Source organism: Mastigoproctus giganteus, chromosome 8 (genome assembly GCF_048544385.1).
Source record: "Mastigoproctus giganteus isolate SK-2022 chromosome 8, ASM4854438v1, whole genome shotgun sequence".
In the NCBI taxonomy this organism is placed as follows: Eukaryota; Metazoa; Arthropoda; class Arachnida; order Uropygi; family Thelyphonidae; genus Mastigoproctus; species Mastigoproctus giganteus.
In genome coordinates this window covers 16,516,663-16,537,163 of record NC_143582.1, presented here as the reverse complement: position 1 = coordinate 16,537,163, position 20,501 = coordinate 16,516,663, and the positions used below count along the sequence as shown (strand labels likewise).

General features: G+C 34.7%; 1 protein-coding gene across 1 annotated transcript in view; it reads left to right on the top strand.

Moving 5' to 3' along the window:
• Positions 1 to 20,501, top strand: part of LOC150081296 (transcription initiation factor TFIID subunit 13-like) — a 32,887-nt gene that overhangs the window by 8,458 nt on the left and 3,928 nt on the right. Inside the window, exons 2-3 of the mRNA XM_090379257.1 lie at positions 1,488 to 1,560; positions 16,181 to 16,278. Coding sequence (XP_090235383.1) covers positions 1,488 to 1,560; positions 16,181 to 16,278 — 171 coding nt within the window. The remainder of the gene's footprint in view (positions 1 to 1,487; positions 1,561 to 16,180; positions 16,279 to 20,501) is intronic.

Below are 20,501 nucleotides of genomic sequence, written 5' to 3'. Positions count from 1 at the left end.
CCTTTCTTATGTTTAACTTCAACAATTTCTCCTCCACTTTGCTCTCAGTTATTACAAAATCACTACGCTCCCTGTTAGTTTAATAAGCTTCTGTCCTCCACTTCCCTAGTCTGTAACCATTATCATTTATTTAACAGTTACTCACTGATCATCCATCGCCATTCCATGGACTTAAATGATGCATTTAGTGAGCATTCATTGTGCTATTCATCTTTGAGGCTGGTTCTGCCATGTTTAAATTTAGTCACCAATTTTTAATAGTTGTTTAAATGGGGCAGATTTTCCTGATGTATTTACTGTCTTTATGAATATCCTTGTTTGATAACTCCTTTTTATAATGATTTATTATAGCTCAATGTTCAGCTTTTCCTATTTATACAGGCTTTGAACCTCAATGACCTAAAAAAAATTTTTTTCTCTGTTCTTAAAACTGTTTTCTGTGGCAACTTAGCATGATACATCATTGTCTACCACTCATTTAAAGAGATCTGGGTTTGATTCCATTGATGATTGAAGGAATTTACAAAATCCTCAATCAAAGCTATAGTTTTCTGATTTCGTTAGAGGAAGTAATGTTTTTTTTCTCTGTTAATGTCTAGATTAGCCCACAAACCTACATTTCTAGAGACAAAATAAGCAAGCCATGGTGCTGTTAAAAAATAATAATTCAATTTGTTTTAAAACTAAGAGCAACAAGCTCTGATGCCATTAAAATATAATTTGAAATTTTGTTCTTAAAACTATCTTATCATGTATATATAAATCACAGTGCAATCCAGTCTTCTCTTTTGCATCAAATGTGCCTTTGGAGTGCCACCTGTTTTGATACTTATTATTTTTTATACCTTAACATGTGGATTTTATGATATTGGCAGGGTAGCAAAAAGTTTTGTAATTTATGTATTGTTCACATGTTATAAGAGGCAGTCTTTACAATATGTTGTGAAACATTAATTGATTAATAATTCATTTATTTTTCCCACCTTGAAAATAATCTAATCTTAGAACAATTATAGCTTGTGGGCAGTACTGATTTTTTCATACTGTTTTGACACCAATCTAAACAACTGAACCCATCATCTCTTACATTTGTTCTGGTATTTTTCTCCCTAAGATTTTATTTTGTATAATCATAGCATTTTTGTGATGTGTATTAATACATACTTCAAAGGTATACATATTTGAAGTATGTGGGGTGGCACAAAGGGTGGCAAATTTATTAGAATAATTATATAAAAAACATATTTATTCAGGAGGAGGAAGAATTATAAGCTTATTTGCATAATTGAAAAGTTTGAATTCTTCAGAGGGATTATAGTAATTTAATTAAATTCATATTGAAGAGTGAATTTTTTTTATAAAAGTTCTAATAATTTAATTGCCTTCTATACTTTCATAATGTGATTTAGATAAATTAATTTAAAAAAAAAAATATTCATCATATTTATTTAAAACATCTGATATTTATTGTATTTTTGTGACTGTAGTTTGATGATGATTTGATTGAAAATCAAGAATCTCAAAGTGGAGATAAAAGAAAGCGATTATTTTCCAAAGAGTGTGAGTACTATTTTATGTGTTAGTTAATATAATTAGATGGTTCAGTTGCAATAGATAAAATTCCAGTTATATAGATTTTTTAAAATTAGTGTCTTATCTGTTTGTCTTAATAAATTGTAATAAAAATATTCAAGTGTTAACATGCTCTATAATGAATTCTCATTTTCTGTACATTGACAATAAATGTTGCAGAATATTCTTCTGGATTCAATATTCTTCAAGAGAATATTGAATTTTTGTCCTCCAATAAGTTTAATATTCCCTAGACAAAGTGATAATATTGCCCAGTTCAGATGGTGATTTAGATTTAAGATGTATGTAAGCAGCCTGTTTTTTATTTAAAATAAGTGTGAATTACTGATAAGTAATTCACACTTATTTTAAATAAATTCCTGTGTGTTTAGTCAATGCATTTCAAAAATGATTTATGAATTAGATATTAGAAACATGATTAGTGTGCAAGCATTCTAAAGTTTCAAAAGAGGGAAAAGGAAAAATTATCACCTACGAATTACATTTGAATAAATCGCTTAAAAAGTTATGAAAATAAAACAAAAGCCGTTAACATCCTTAAACATTTTGTTGGGATACTGAATGAAACAGCTACAAAAATTTGTATTTTTTTTTTAATAAATTTAGAGGAAATTCTTCTTTAAGTTTGTGGTTTTAGAGTATTTCCTAAATATTTTATATCATTAAAGTATGAGCTTTTGTTTCAAGAATATAATCATAATTTCACTTGTGCTATTTTCATCATCATTAGTGTTCTGCCATGGACTGGTCCAAGCATACAACACAAAAAGCACTTCTCCATATTCTTGACTACTTCGTCTCTCCATGTTCACAACTCCTCCCAATTCATCTATCACAGTTTTCCTCAGTCTCCTTCTGGCCTTTCCCCTCTATCAAATCTTTCATCATTCCCTCACCTTGCAACTTATGTCCAATCCAATTTCTCATCTGCTTGCTGTTTATTTCACTCAAACATCTCTTTTGTCCAGCTTTCTCAAAATGTCCTCATTCCCCACTTTATTGACCTATCTTATCTTTTATTTCCCCTCCTCCATACCCACATCCCAAAACTTTCCAATCTTCTAATAGCTTCTATTCTCAGTGGCCCTGTTTCTGCCCCATAAAGTACCATATTTCATACCAGACATCATACCAATCTTTTCCTTTCTTTTATATTTCATATGTTCCTTTCTTTCAGTTCTAATATAGTAGATTGTATTTTGTTCTAAAGCTGTCTGATGAACTTGGACTACCAATTATTCAGTCTATGACATTGTTATTGGAAAATCTTAGAACACCATCAATCAAAAAGCTGTGTGACTTCCAAATTGTATCATATGTATTCATTGTAGGACTGGGTTATGGTCTAAATCCTTGGATGTTCGTTCGGCCTACTCTGTATGGGGACCCTGAACTATTAGCATTAGTAGAGGCATATGATGTAAGAAAGCAAGCTTATATGGTATCAGCCCAAAAAAAAAAAAAAAAAAAAAAAAGCCCTTCCCGTTTCACCCATCCATTCACTCCAAAAGTTTCTCCAGTTCTTCCTTGAATTATTATTTAAGCTATCAACTTCCACAATGATCAATAGGCGCCTCCGTAGCCAGGTGGGAAGGAGCAGCAGTGCGTAGCACACACTTCATGATTAGACCAGGGTTCGAGCCCATCACCACCAAATACGGAGGATGCGGAAAGGTCAGGGAAGGACCACCGCATATCCCGGAGCAATATGGCCTTAGTTGTTAATGCTCCTAAAAACCAAACAACAACAATGATCAATGGAAGGTTGTTCCAGCAATCAATCACCTGCTGGCTAAAGGCAAATTTCAGCACATCTGTTCTACAACTGTCTTTTCTCAATTCCTAAAATGAGGCCTCCAGACCTGTATGTAGTACTCAAGGTGTGACCTGACCACTGCCTTATACAAGGGGCTAATCACCTCCTTATCCCTGATAGCAAAATTCCTGTATATCTTTGACAAGACTGTATGAGCTGCTCTGGCAGCCTGTCTGCACTGCTCAGAAAACTTCATATCTGACTTCACAATTACCCCAAGTCTTTTTCATTCTCCATTACCCTGAGTGCAGTACCACACAGGGTACTGCACTCAGAGTAGTGGAGAATGAAAAAGACTACCCTGAGTGCAGTACCACACAGTTGGTACATTACTCTGGGGTTGCCCATGTGTAGTATTTTTGCATTTGTCAATGTTAAACTTCAATTGCCACCTCTCAGCCCATCTTCCCAACTTTTCTAGGTCCTGTTGCGGTAGTGCAGCATTTCCCAAAATTTTTTAGGCAGGGAACACTTTTCATCTTACAGTATATTTACAGAACACTTGTATCCTTTTGTGGCTATTTGGTTTTTAAATAAAAAACATAATTAATGCTCAAATGCATTTTATTTTCGAAAACAAAATCAAAATAAATATATATACAGTACAGTTCCAATTATCTGAGCTAATGTGGACCAAGAACAGCTCGGATATGGTCAAACTCGGTTAACGTGGAAAATTTTCGTATACTGACCTTGCGACAATGTTCACCTCCCCTCTAGGATCTCCCTCATTCCTAAAATTAATAAGAAAGTACATGTACATACATATCTACTGTAAGAAAAAGAATACATGTATCTAATTACATACTGTAATTGTATTTTTGCCGAAGGTAAAGAAAGCTGACACGACAAGTACGGCAAATTTCGGAGTGGTTTACCAGTGGAACTAATTTGCCCTGATGGTATTTGTATTGTTGCTCGCTTGGTAAACAGACAGTGGGTGTTATCCGTCAGGAGTAGAAATTGAATCCCATGGGAGCTTGAACCCTCTCCCGAAGTGGAGGGGGTAACCTGACCTTTATTCTATAGAATCATGGGTGGACTAGAGGATAATTTGTTTGTTATTACTGTATTTTTATTTTGAAATTTTTTATTTTATTTTTAAAGACACTCGCACACACAGAACATATTTTACAATGCCAGAACTTTCCACTTCCACTTGACTCTATTCGTGATTCAATTATAAAATAATTATTGCACTTAAAACAGTACAGTTTTGGTCTTATCAATTTAGATTTCATCAAAAAATTCAGCTTTAAAGGATTCATCACTAATATTATCTATATGCCGTTTATTCCAAAACCAATGTTATCACCTCTTCTGTTCATGCACCAATCAGTACATCGTTTGTCACACTTACCTGTCAATCAGTATATCGTTCTCGACTTCTACTACAGACCGATAACATCCACTGTCTGTTTACTGACCAAGCAACACTATTAAGTCCGGTATGGCAAAGTACAGTATACAGTACTGTACTTTCACAGCTAAACTTTGCCGAAATTTTTCGTTCTTCTCGTGTAAGCTTTCTTTACCTTAGCCTGTGTTTATTTACTTACATAGTATTATACTGTACATACAGTACTGTACATGCATCATCGTGATTACACCATCAGGCTTTAGAAAAAAGTCTTTCAGAGTCTTCTGTTTTAAAGAAGTTTCTCACTTGTTCGCTGCAGTGTTTCTCGGGCATCTCAACAACAGTAGATCTGCAGGCGTACTCTCATTCTGCTGTTCAATGTATTGTAGTGCGATCTCAATCGCATTTAGGCCTTCCATATGCAAAATTTTTGAGCCTTCTCCTGGACACACATCATCTTCGTCTTCATTCTCGTTTTCCCTCACTCACTAAATTTATAATCATGTCATCGGTATCTCATGTTGCTCATCCTTATTCATCCAATCTTGAATGTCTTCTGCCATAATAGGTTCTGAATTTGGAAGACTTTTTACTAGCTCTATAAGCGGAAATTCATCATCTTCTTCCTCGGTTTCACTGAGTGAGAATTTTTTTTGCAGGACTTCACGAGAGTTGATGTTTTTACTTCTTCCCATGATTCTGCCAGCCAGTAAATAGTAAATGACATCTTTCACGTTTATGTTTTTAAGGCTTCCAACAACAGTTCCACCATTTTCGAGATCTTGCAGGAGTTGTTTTAAAAGTTATCATCTGTAGTTTCGTTTCAAAGTCTCCAGGACACATTGATCTAGTGGCTGGATTAGAGATGTCACATTACGAGGCAAAAAAAGAGTTTTAATGTCACCAGAGACTAGTTCAGTTTCATCTGGATGAGATGGTGCATTGTCCAGAAGCAACAATGCTTTTTCTGGGAGTTTCTTTTCTGCCAAAAATTTCTTTGTTGCAGGAATGAAGTCTTCATGGAACCATTTTTTCGACAAACATGAATCCATCCATGCATTTGATTGGTTAGCATACTTACAAAGAAAACTTTCCCATATGTACATGTTTGAAGGCTCTTGGTTTCTTAGCCTTTCCAATAAGTAGCAACTTATGCCTGTGACTTCCTGAAGCATTTGAACATGCCAACACTGTCACTCTCTCCTTACTACATTTATACCCAGGTGCTGCTTTTTCTTCTTGTGATGCGAGCGTTTTGGTCAGAAGCATTTGATAATTTAAACCTGTTTCGTCTCAGTTGTAAACTTGATCCAAACTTAAACCTTCCTCCTCTATGACTTCTGCCAACTTTTTGGTAAAAGACTGCACTTCTTCGTGACAAGCAGATAATTTTTCTCCAGTGATGTTTAGCTGTCTTACTCCATACCTCTTTTTCCATCAACCTAACCATCCCACGCTAAATTATTCATCCCATTGGTGATGAATAATTTAGCCGTAAATTATTCATCACCATCACAAAAATACTTCTGAAATTGTAGAGCCTTTGCTTGTAGAATTGGTCCAGAAATCGGGCTTCCTTTCTGTCTCATTTGCATGAACCACAAAAAATTGCTTCAGATATTTGTTCAAACTCTCCCTTTTTCATTGTTTTTCTTCTCATGTGCTCATCACTTTTCTCAGAAAAATGGTGTTCACTTTTCTGTGAACACCATTTTTCAATGTTCTGTCGATTTCTCACCCAATCTACAGTCACTTCACCTACATCTAGCTCTCTAGCCAGCTTTTTAATTGTTTCATCCTTGTCTACTCGTTTGATGGCATCAGATTTAGTCTCTAATGAAACCACAACATGTTTCCATTTTACACTTGTCATGCATAAAATAAAGAAACCACACAGAACCGATAAACTAGTGGTAGGCCTGACGTAGCCAAGTGGTCAAGGGCGAGAGTGCATAGCATGCATTCCTTAAGTGGCACCTCCGTAGCCAGGTGAGAAGGAGCAGCAGTGCGAAGCACACACTTCTTGATTAGACCGGGGTTCGAGCCCGTCACCACTAAATACGGAGGATGCGGGAAGGGCAGGGAATGACCACCGCATATCCCAGAGCAATATGGCCTTAGTTGCTAATGCTCCTAAAAACCAAATAACAAGCAGTCCTTGAGTGGACTGGGGTTTAAGCCTGTGACTACTAAATACGATAAATATTTGTATTGATGATTTGTAAATTCTACTGACCTGATTGTTGTGCCGGAGTATTAACAGAAAATTTAATTTTTTTTTTAGTCATAAGCGAAATCACTTGAACGAGATGTCAAACTGAACCCGACAGATAAAACTGTTGAAGTTTCGTGGCGAGTGGGTGGAGAGGTGCAGAGGGAGATGAGTTATCGAAATTCCATGAATCAGCACAGCACGATCTGTTCTTACAATCTTTCTCATCATACATACGAACACAAACAACTCTTTAAGGCATCACTTAGCCTTTATGTAAAAACTGAGCTAAGACCTAGCTTGGATAACACGGAACCTCGGAAAATTGGGTCTCAGGTAATCGGGACTATACTGTATGTATAAAAATTATAAAGTCAGTTGAAAATTAAAGCTATATTCTACATTAGAAAAGTTATATACATATATACCAAAACAACATGAATTATGATTTTTAAAAGGAAAAAATTAATTGCATTTTAATAGGATTGGTGTTTCTGTGTCTGAATCACAGATTCATTTAATATCAGGTATAATGCTGGAAAGTTGAATCCTCATGACAGGTGCAGCATCAAGTCTATTCCTATATTTAGGTTTTGTTGCAATATATTAGGAAAAGCCAGTCTCACACAGATAAGTTGTAGCAAAAGGAAGTAATCCTTGAACTGCGCGTTTAGCCATATTGGGGTACTGTTATATTAAGCTACTCCAAAAATTATTTAGCAGAAGTTCATTAAACTTTTGTTTTAAATTACAGTCAGAAATTAAATCAGTTAGGCTTTCACAATTGTGCATAGTGAAGCCTGTGATTTTAAATCCGAGAATTATCGTTGATTTCGTGGTTTTTGGAAAATATTTTAATAAAGATGACTGCAAGTCACATAAGTGTTGTAAAATTGCGCTGGAAACATCTTCACAATTTATTTATTTCTATCAGAAATTCGTCTAATGTGGGGAAGCAGTCAAAGTTATTTGGTTTTACAGAAGATATCCAGAATCCAAGTTTCTTTCTAAAGGATGAAATTCCATATCTATTATGCTAAAAATTGACAGATTCTTCCCTTGTAGTGACAGATTAATTTCATTTAATTTTGAAAAAATATGTGCAAGATATGCAAGTCTCATTTGCCACGAGGTATTTGTAGGTGCCTCCCTAGCCAGGTGGGAAGGAGCAGCAGTGCGTAGCACACGCTTCTTGATTAGACCGGGGTTCGAGCCCATCACCACCAAATACGGAAGATGTGGCAAGGTCAGGGAATGACCACCACATATCCCGGCGCAATATGGCCTTAGTTGCTAATGCTCCTAAAAACCAAATAACTAACCACGAGGAATTTGTCAAACAGTCGATAAAATTTTGTCCCGAATTACCAGAAGTGAAGAATACCAGTAGTTCACTACGAAGTTCAAAAAAGTCGCACAAATACTTTGCCTCTGGATAGCCACCTTACTTCAGTGTTTAAAAGAAGCACTTTATGTTGACTACCCATTTCATCACACAATTTTAAATAATCTGGATTGAAGTTTTCAAGATTTGACAGTTAATAATTTTTATGGCTTTGTCCAGCACAATTTTTAAATATGCTGGTATTTTTTTAGCTTGTCTGTGTAGGATGCAATGACTGTTAGTGCTTTGTGGTGCTGTATTTAAGATTTGCATCACAGTTCCCTTCATTTTCCCTGCCATTGCCTGAACACCACCAGTACATACATCAATACATTTTCCACAACTAATTTCATGCATTCTGATAAAATTGTTGATGCAGTTGAATATTTCTTCCCCAGTGATGTTGCTTTGCAGAGATTCACATAAGAGCAGGTCTTCAGTAGTATCATTAAATCTATATCCGGCAAATACTAGTCGCACGGCAAGTCCTGAAACGTCATTGGATTCATCTATCTGCAATGAACACTCACTGCAGAGTTTCAGTTGACAAACCAGCTCTTCTTTTTCTATGTCATCAGAAAGATCTTTAATATGGCATATAACAGTATTATTTGATAATTGTACTGCATCAATTTTTTGACCAGACTGCTTGTTTAATATGCATGTTACAATGTCTTTCACGCAAGGCTTGATAAGCGTTTCTTCAATAGTGTGAGCTTTGCCGTTAAGCTCAATACAGTAACTTACTCAGTAAGATGCTTCTGTTACATTTTCATTGTCTGTTTTAGCAAGTTTAAGCATTGAATGTTTAGAATTTTTCAGTCCCAATGCCTTTTAAAAAAACTTATCTTTGTCTTTATATTCAGCATGATTGGTTTCAAATGCCTACGAAGTTTAGTGGGAGTCAAAAACTGTTTTTTATTACATACAATGCACTGTGCATCAGAAGCTTCTTTATTTACAACACATGTAAAGCTGAAATTCAAATAACTGTCTTCATACTTTCGTTTTGGTCTTTTATTAGTTGTTTTTTTTTTCTCCTTTCAGATTTTCAGGGAACAAAAGGCTGCGATTGTTCAACCTCACTGTGAAGTGTGAAAATATTATGTTCGTTTTCATTGACCACAGTTGCGCTACTAGAAGTACTTGCTTCTGTTTTTAAAGTTCGTTTTTTCAACCACAAATCCATGGTCATTTATTTTAATAATAATATTTCGATATACTGATAATTATCAAAAAAGTATTTATACAAGTGGATTTAGTTATGCATACTAGTTTTCCGCACTACTACAGAACTAATCTCATAATTGCAAAGACAATCCACACTGCACTACCAGCACTATGTAAACATGCAAGGTCAATGGAAGGCTACTTTATTTCATCCACTCAAACGATTCATAATATTAGTTTGCTTCCTCCCCCCCCTCATCCCATGTACTCCAAGCTAAATCGCATATGAATAGCATATTAGATCAACATTGATACTTTTTCATAGATATCATTACCTCTACTCGTACTTTTCTATGCAAAGCCTACCAAAATAAAGTATTCTGCAGTCTGTTTGATTATTAGTCTATGCCAGTATATTAATAACCAAAAAAATATATAATGTTAAAAATTATAATGATACAAAGTGGTGTAATCTACAAATATGCAAAATTTATTTATTTTATTTTATTTTTTTAATTATTAATTACTATTTTTCATGGAACACTTGTTCACATCTTGTGGAACACAGTTTTGGAAACGTTGCAGTAGCATACTGTCATTAACGCCATTAACAACTTGTTTTATCCAGCATGTTCTTTTGATATTGATTCAAACTTGTGGAGAGCTCAACTACAGTATAAGTTGTTACTCAAAAAGAAAATTGGCTGTATTTGAGTAGAGGATTTTATTGTTTTATATGTTAGTGACTAATATGTGATCTGTGATTTTGATTTTTTTGATTTTTTTTTCTTCTTTTTTTTTTTTTTTTTTTTGTTTTATAATACTCTTAGATTGTGATGATGAGAGTTTTGTTTGATTGTAGTATTATAACTGTTTATGTTCTTCCCCCACCCATCTTCCTGTAACAGTTGGTGTGTTTTTCATCTATATAAACCCTTTTTAAGTTTCTCCATGACCAGTTTTACCTGGAAGCTCTGAGACTTCAGGCAAATTTAGTAAATTGAATGCAGATAAATTAGTAATTTACCTGCATTAAATTTACTAATTTTGATTATTTTGATATTATTATTTTAAATTTGTTTGTTTGTTTTTTCTTGACTGCAGTATATATCACAAAACCCTGCAATATTAGAAGAATAGACATAATATTAATGATTAAGCTATTTTTTTCTTTGTTCTTTTATACAACCCCAGGGGCTCACATCTGGTGAGTATGGGCTTGGCACACCCAAGGTCCTGGGGCTGGATATCATCATTCTTCTCTTTCTTGGTGATTCTTTTCTACTTCTCTTCTCTCTCTCTCTCTCTCTCTCTCTCTCTCTCTCTCTCTCTCTCTCTCTCTCTCTCTCTCTCTCTTTTTTTTTTTCAGGGTAATTCAGAAAATTCTTTTTTGGCTGGTGCAGCATAAGCCTCAGACATCCTTGCACCATATGGCTAATAATAATAATAATAATAATATTGTTGTAGTTTCGCACTATGAGAAATAGTATATTTTTCACATCCTGTCTTGCCAAGGGTAAAAAATGTCGAGCAGGGGAAAGATTTTTATTAGCTAGTATATACAGTAAAACTTCAAAGCCTTGAGACAGGTGGTTACTATATATATAGAGAGCTTTTAATTTTCATGCAGAAAGTGATTTTTAGGACTGTTATATGGTTAAGAAAGAATAAGCACATATAATGTGCTAACGTAATACATAATTTGCCTAACACAAAAGGATATTAAAAGTTAATTATATAATTCAAATTCATATATGAAATAATATTGATAAACAAAGGTTCAGACTAAATGTGCTACATATCTTCAGGAATGTTGTAGGTTCCGGCCTTCAATTCCTTTAACTGAGCCATAGTAATGTAGTCGTTTTTCTGATACGTGGTTAATGTTTTATTGTTTTGATTGACCAAATTGGTAAATAGTGCCATGTCTACTTCAAGGTGCTGAATCCTGTTGAAAAATGCAGTTTTGGACATCTGTGCAGTAATCGCTAATAACGGGTTTCGGGCACTCCTCCAAGATAGCAATTAGATAGCATTCACCATTCCGTTAATAAACTTAATTCGCCCCACCCCTTTGCTTGTTATGCATCTCCAGACCATCTGGCCGGCGGGGAACTTTGCAGTCAGGATAGTATGCCTTCGATTTTCGTCTGCTGACATATCGCTTTCCATCCGAGCCATGCAGGTTGAATTTCGATTCGTCAAAAAGATGACCATGTCCCATTGCTCTTTTGTTCATGAAACATGCGTTTTAGCCCAAGCAAGTACTTCTTCCTCATTTGTTGGGTCAACATAGGCTTCTTATTGGGTCGATAGGCATGCAAACCACATTCCAAAAGCAGTCCTTGGATAGTTTGTGTACTTGCTTCAACACCAGAGGCCATCTCAAAGCCCAGTTTTAGATCAGGAGCTCTACCGTGGCGATTATGAAGGCATAGCCGTTTCAAATATCAACCTTGGGAAGGCGTAATCACTCTCTTACAGCCTGATCCAGGTCTTCTCTTCACATCACCAGTTTCACTCTTTAATTTCAGCACCCAGGATACTGTTTACAGCCTATTTTATCAGCGATAGAAAGCCCTTCCTGGGACAGAGCAACATCTACACTTTTTTTTTCTTAGTGTCAACTGAACATATGGAGCCATGCTTACATATGCTCCGCAAAACAGGATGCTAATGAGTGTGTATGCCCTTCCAATGCCGTATTTATATAAATGGCTGATGCAGTACCTTGCAATTACTGTCTGATGTAATAGAAGTGTTATCTGACACAATACCTTTGCTTTGCGACAAACAAAATGACTGTAATCAAACAGTATCTTATACATTTCATTACAAATGTTACTTTTTTTTAAGGTGATGTAGTTTTTTTGTCCGCCTCTGTAAATACTGGGCCAATTCAAAAATGGCTGCAGAGCTTCAACAATAAAATAATAAAAAATAAATAAGAATTGGAAGTTCCAAGGTAAATGGTTATTTATAATAGGTATATGTTTGCTTATTCGTATTTATTTTATTATTTTTTACCGTTCAAAACTCCAAAACCATTTTTAAAATTCAAAAAGTCATATATAGCTCCATAACCATTCAGAATTGGACTTGTTTATATGGACTTTTTTTCACTGTTTTGGTACTTAGAACTAACTATATAATTTAGCATTAGCATTAGCATTAGCAGAGGCATATGATGCAAGAAAGCAAGCTTATTCAGCATCAGCCAAAAAAAACAAAAAAAAAAAAAAAAAAACCCACTCCCATTTCACCCCTCCGTTCGTTCGAAATACCTGTCCAGTTGAGCTTTAAATTTGTTTAGGCTATCAACTTCAACAACCAGTGATGGAAGTCGGTTCCACCAACCAACCACCCGCTGGCCAAAGGCAAATTTCCGCACATCTATCCGACATCCGTCCTTCCTCAATTTGAATTTATGCCCTCTGAGGTGATTATTCTGAGAAAGATGAAGAATCCCATTGGCATTGAGCATGCTCAAACCATTCAAAGCCTTATACACCTCTATCAGATCACCTCGCCGGTGCCTAGTCTCCAGACTCTGTAATTTGCAAAACTTAAGCCTTTCTTCGTAAGAGCAACCCTTTGTTCCATTTACTAATCTTGTTGCCCTTCTCTGTACCCGTTCCAGCAGCTCTACATCCTTCTTGAAATGAGGCCTCCAGACCTGTATACAGTACTCAAGATGTGGCCTTACCATTGCCTTATACAAGGGAATAATCACCTCCTTATCCCTGCTAGAAAAATTCCTGTATATCATTGACAAGACACCATGAGCTACTCTTGCAGCTCGTCTGCACTGCTCAGAGAACTTCATATCTGCCTGCACAATTACCCCCAGGTCCTTTTCATTCTCCACCACTGTCAGTGTAGTACCGCAGAGTTGATACGTTGCTCTGGGGTTACTGTTTCCCATATGCAGCACTTTACATTTGTCGATGTTAAACCTCATTTGCCACCTCTCAGCCCATCTGTTCAACCTGTCCAGATCCTGTTGCAGCAGCATAGCGTCAGTATTGTCCTTAACGACCCTGCCAACCTTTGTATCATCTGCAAACTTGGACATTAAACTTGATATCCCATCATCAATATCATTCATAAACACCGAAAACAACAACGGACCCAACACTGAACCTTGAGGAACTCCACTAATAACATTAGTCCACGTTGAGCAGTGTCCATTGATTACCACTCTCTGTCTTCTGCCACTCAACCATCCCCTTATCCATAGCAGCAATTTGCCTCCAATGCCACACTGCTCCAATTTGTGCAGCAGTCTTCCATGTGCAACAGTATCAAAAGCCTTTCTAAGATCCAAATATATAATATCAAAGTTATTCCCTGCATCCAGTTCTTTTGTGACTACATCATAGTATCCAATCAAATTGGTCAGGCAAGACCTGCCCTTAACAAAACCATGCTGCGTCTGAGCTATAACTGAATTCTTGTCTAGATGATCCTGCAGTGCTTCTTTAACCAGTGCCTCCATTAATTTACCTGGAACAGAAGTTAAACTAACAGGTCTATAATTACTTGTGTCAGCCTTTGAACCTCCTTTGTGAATTGGGGTCACATTTGCACATCTCCAGTCCATAGGTACCTCCCCTGAGTCCAAGGAAGCTCTCATAATTATGGCTAAGGGTTTGCTTACTTCCTTTGCTGCCTCCTTTAATATAACTGGATAGATCCCATCCACCCCAGGTGCCTTTTTTATGTTTATCCCCAACAATCTCTCCTCCACTTTCCTCTCAGTTATTACAAAATCATCCAGCTCACTGCCAATGTTTACTTTACCTACATCATTCTCCTTCCTGAATAACTCCTCATGCGTGAATGTAGATGCAAAATACTCGTTTAGATTGTTAGCCACCTGAGCAGGATCCTCAACTGTTGAACCATCAATATCCAGTGGACCAATCTGATTCATCCCTTTCCTTTTCGAGTTCAAGTATGTAAAGAACTCTTTTCTGTTTTTCTTTGCATCCTTTGCCAAGGATTTTTCATAGTCTGCCTTTGCCTGCCTAATCTCCTTTGTGACTTGGTTACAGACCAACTTATATCTATCATAGGCTTCCATGTCACCCATTAATTTGTATGTATCCCATGCATTTTTCTTCTCTGCCACATGTCTCATTAGTTCATCTGACAACCATTTAGGCCTAAACCTTGAACAATATTTCTTAGTTGGTATGTAAAGCCTGGTAGCCTCCAAGATTAGTTCCTTGAATGCTTCCCATTTTGAGTTTGCTGTTGGTAACATCATCAGTTGGTCCCACTGTATAGAATTTAAATACTGTCTCAGACCATCATAGTCGCCTTTACGAAAACAAAAACCCCTCCCTTTACCTCTGATGGTAGTTACCTCCTTGAGCAAATCCCACTTCAACACACTGTGATCACTGCCACCTAGTGGTTCATTTATCTGCAGGTTCTTAATGCATGAGGAATCACTACTGATAATCAGATCAAGAGTATTGTTCCCTCTCGTTGCCTCACGAACATGCTGATGTAGAAAACAATCATCCAATAAATCCACAAAAGCCTTGCTAGTGTGCGAGTGACCAACCCACAAATTCCAGTCAATATCTGGGAAATTAAAGTCCCCCATTATATTTTGTTGATTGTTATAAATTATGACTTTTAAAGATTATATAAAAAATTCATCAAAACCACTGGTGTGCAGCTATATACCAGTGTCTATTTCGAGTCTGCACATATAGCACTATGAGTATGTAATTTACTTTTTTTTAGTATTGATGCTGCACTCAAACTTGTTTCTTGAAACAAAATGCTATTGAAATGAAACATTTTAGAAGGCCAGGTTGTGTCAGGTATGGTGGTTTACTGAATTTTTTTGCTATGAAATCACATTTTTCCCAAAACTCTAAATGACAAGTTCTGTTGAACCTTTAATACTTTTCAACAAAAGATTGAATTTACATTTCATATTTTAATTCCCATATATAGGAGACTGTTACTGAAAAATATCATGACAAAGAAGTACTTGGAGCATTATCAGACTGGTTCCTTAGTTTGACCAAATCTAGTGGCCAGTCATTGCTAAGACTTTGGACATTTCTCATAGAAAGTTGCTAAACATCATCTGAAACTCCACCATAAGAACTGAGTTGATTTCTTGTTTTGTGTTCTAATTGATTAGTCTGGAATAGAAGGCTTGTCATTTCTGAAGTTTTTAACCTTTTAATGTTTTCTGGGTAATTATTTATTCTTTGATAACTTTACTTGACTCTGTGAAAGATAACAAGTTTTGTAGAATTTAGAGAGGTAAAAACTTGAATATGTGGTGTGAGGGTCAAGTTTTTAAAATAATTACTGTCATTTCAAATATGATATATTTTATTTCATATCACTTAGTAAGGAATATTGATGTCAGTAAGAAATTTTTGATAATGCTTGATTGCAGTGGGTATTTTGAGCTCTGACAGACACGAAACCCTCAACATTACAAAATTAAATATAATTGACTGTTAATTACAAAACAAAATTTGGGAAAAATATATTGGGATTATAGGGAACAAATTGAATTTTTAGAATTTAGTTGTTTTGGAATGAGTAATTTGTACCAGTATTATTTATTTATCATTCTATAACTGAATTAAAAATTTTTATTTATAGTGAGGTGCATGATGTATGGATTTGGAGATGATCAGAATCCTTATACTGAATCTGTTGACCTTCTTGAAGATTTAGTAATCGAATTTATTACTGAAATTGTGAGTAATATGGTACTTTTTTTTTATTTTTTGTGCAGTTGTGTTATTTAGATGTGAAATCTTTTTCCACTTACTATCACATTACTTACCATAATTTTACATTTACATTATCCGCTTGCTCCAGTCAACCAAAATCCTTGCATTGACTTGTAATCACAAATCTCTATTTTGTAATTTTAGTTACTGTTAACATCTCTCTTTAACCAATCAGTGGATGCAATCCAGTTCATAACATAACTGGGGCATGTGGGTGATGTATTAGAGGATGCCTCCATACTTTAATATATTCACTATGGCTATCAGGTGTGGCTAAGATAATAGTGCAACAGAATTTCGTTTTCAATTAAAAATTAACATTAAAAATAATGCTAAATACAGAAATTACTTTTTTTCCAGTTTTTAAATAAAAACATGTGCATTCTTAGCATTGTACAGAAAACAAGTGCAACAGATGCATTTGTGTTCCTAGAAAGTTGAAGTAAAATATACAAAGAAAATAATTTTTATATCAATATATTAGAAAAAGTTAGTTAAAACAAGTATTCATTTTAATATATAGAGCGTATTCCATTATTTAACCTTAATGGTTCTTCAAAATATGCTAAATTACAAACAGAAATATTAGGGTCTCTTTCTGTAGACCTGGTGCTATAAAAAGGTTGATACATTCTTGGCATTCCAGTTGTAAGCAAAACTAGCCTACACTATGCAAATATAATATTTGCATGTTATATTTATGCACTGTAAATGTTAATTATGTACAGTATATATATCCCTGGAATCATATACATCAGGATTCGCCAACTTAATTTGTGATGTGATCTACTTTTTTCCTTCAAAATGTGCCACGATCTACCATCTCAAAAATTTTATTGCACAAGGTGCACAAATCGAGCGATGACTGTATTAAAATTCGTCGTGATCGACCGAAATTAAATCCGTGATCGACTTGTTGGCCACCCCTGATATACATGATGACATCAGACTCACAGCAAGTTATGTTCCTAGAAAAGGTGCTCCAAGTCAAAACCAATTTTTCTATAAGAACAGTGATATAATAGGAGATTACATTCCTGACAAGAGCCCTGCGTGAAAATACAAATAGCATGTTTGATTAACTAACAATCATATATAAAGTATGGTATATTGTTCATTATAACTGTTATATTTATAAACATTATAATTACTTCTACAATCATCCATTTTCATAAGTAATATCACCTTCTCTTCACTTCCAATATAATGCCTTTCTACTGTTTTTTTATGCAACCTATTTAATGTACATGCTTGACCTTTCTTTTTACTAGTCATTTTTAAGAATGAATAAATAAAAAATGCTTAATAATCACCAAAAATACACAACACACATGCATATTCATAACTACCAGCTGTCAAGATTTACGATGTAGAATCCCATCTTTTCGATTCAGTTTGACTCCTCCATCTTACCATTATACTAGGGTTGGTACTGTAGAATTTCTCTCTTTTTTTTGCAAAAATTCCATTCCCCCCCCCATAAGAAAATGGGAAAACTGCATTAAAATTGGGATTTTTAAAAAGTTTTGCAATTTTTTTTCTTAATTTTGCTAATGAACATAGCAGTGGTAAACATGTGGGAACAGTTTGCCATAATCGTTTATTTGATCATAAAAAAAGGCAAACTTTCTTTTGCAGGCATTTTGTTTTCAGTGAAATGCATACTATATAATCTAGGAATGATACACTCTCTTAATTTAGAAAACAATAAAGATTAATAAAAGAACTTAAAGTTTATTAAAACCTAATATAATTAAAGGTTTATTTTCAAATAAAAAATTGCACTTTTTCAACTTCTAACTCACATTGCCAATAGTCTAGAAATAAGAGCCAAAATGCTGCGTTCTCCTGTCAATAAAGGCGATCTTCCTTGTTAGTCAGTTACAAAAGACCAGTGAGAGGTAAGTGCAAAGATAACACACATTGAACATCAAACTGGTTGTGGTAAAACTTCACCATAAGATGTTTTTATATGTGTGATAAAAAAAAAAAAAAAAGCATTAGTGCAAGTTTATGCATTATATTGTCAAGGTGATTTGTATACTGATACATTCAAATGAAGTGTACTACTTCAAATATTTAATACACTCATAGCAAAACCCCGGCGACTTTAGGAATAAATTTTTGTAAATTTTGGACTTAGTTTTGCAGTCAGGTCTGTTAACTCCAAATAGAATTCATAGATAGCAAGTTGCCTGACTAGGTTATCATGAGTGTTACATTAAATATTATTTAAACTTTATATAATCATATTCGGAGAACCAATTCATCATCCAATAACTATATTTGGAAAACAAGTTTTTTTAAACTAATTGAAACCAACTGATTTCACAAAAAAAAAAAAAAAAAAAAAAAAAAGTTTCTGGTACTTCTCAATATAATTGAAGATAAAAAATAAATAAATATTTTGCAGATCATTCCTATCGATTTCATTGTGAGAATCTACTAGATGCTATTATGAACAAAGAAAGAATTGATGTACACAATGGTTGTTGGTTTTGGGGAACTGACAAGTGCACAAAGGAGCATAAAATGTAACAAATTATCCCAGATCATTCTTGGCATTTTAATAAGTCCTCATAGCAGTGCTGAATGTCAGAAAATATTTAAAGTCTACACAGCACTTGAAATTAAATTTAACTAACAAAATACACCATAGCTCATAAAAATAAACTACATTTGCAGTGTAAAGGCAGCGATTTAATTATATTTTTTAATTACAGTATTATTTTGTACATCTTTTGGCATCTCTCATATTGTGGAATCACTTCACAACTGGAATCAGATGTGGGTAGGCTGAATTCAGGTCTTTCTGGTGCAGTTTTAGAAATGCTCTTGACAGCTAAGTCTGAACAACAGAAAACAACAAAAGTTAAATGTAAGCTAATGTTTAAAAGCATACTGTAAAAATCCTGTGGCTGTATTTTAATATAAAATGTAATAAAAATATAAATGCACAAGGCATAATAGGATATGAGCATGATTTAACTATAAAATATAGGTGTAAAGGCATCGATTTAATTGTATCTCATATTGTGACTACCTTCACAATGAGTCACCACGTATTGTACTATCTCGAATAAGTAACGCTTCACTAATAGAGAAGACTATTGTTACTTATTCTCAGTGGATACCACCACCACCCAGATGGTACCGTTTCAAGGCTTGTTGGCCTATTGTCGGTGGGTGGGCAGGTACCCTGGTGTTGCAATCATGCCAACCCAGTTGTGAAGTGATTCCACAATATGAGAGATGCCAAAAGATGTACAAAATAATACTGTAATTAAAAAATATAATTAAATCACTGCCTTTACACTGCAAATGTAGTTTATTTTTATGAGCTATGGTGTATTTTGTTAGTTAAATTTAATTTCAAGTGCTGTGTAGACTTTAAGAAACCTGATTTTCTCCAGCTTAGTCCTCCTAAACTATTGGTCTTCCATTCACTATTTTCTTTCATGCTCTCCTATTTCCTGTTGCGTCTTTAGCCCAGAAGAAGTTCTTTCCTCTCTTTTCTGGTGCTATCAAGAAAGTATCATACTTCCTTGATACCCTCAGGAATTCAGTCTAACTTCTTTGTCTCTAGGCCTATTACCATTAATTTTTACTTTGTTGGATGTTAGTTACCCTAAGCTTTTTTTTTTTTTTATTTCTTTGTTTGTAATGTGATCTTACCATTGGTTCCATTTATTTTTCTCAAAATCCATTTCCGAAGATTTAAATTATTTTTTTATCATTCCCTTTGTTTCCTCACAGTTCTCGGCTCCATGCTTAAAAACTGTTATAACAGCCAGTTTTACCTTTTTGGCTAATTTCTCTTGCATCTACTCCTCCATCTTCATTAAACACTAGATTTCCTACATTTGCTAACTTATTCTAGTTTTTGGTTATTGTAGTCTATATTTGATTCCTTAAAATTTCTCTTGTCTCTCCCAACTTTAAAAACATTTTTGTGTAACTAATTTGCATGCCAAATTGTCTACAACACTTTATCTGATTTATTCAGAGATCATTTAGGATCTTGAAAGCTACCATTTAACAGCAAAATATCATTGGTCTACAATAATGATCCAATTTTTACATCTTATACGCTAACTTTATTAGTAACTTGTATTCTTTTATTAAGAATATAACCCTCTTTCTTGCTTGCTTTTTAGTCTTGTTTGCTACTCTGTATATAATTTTGC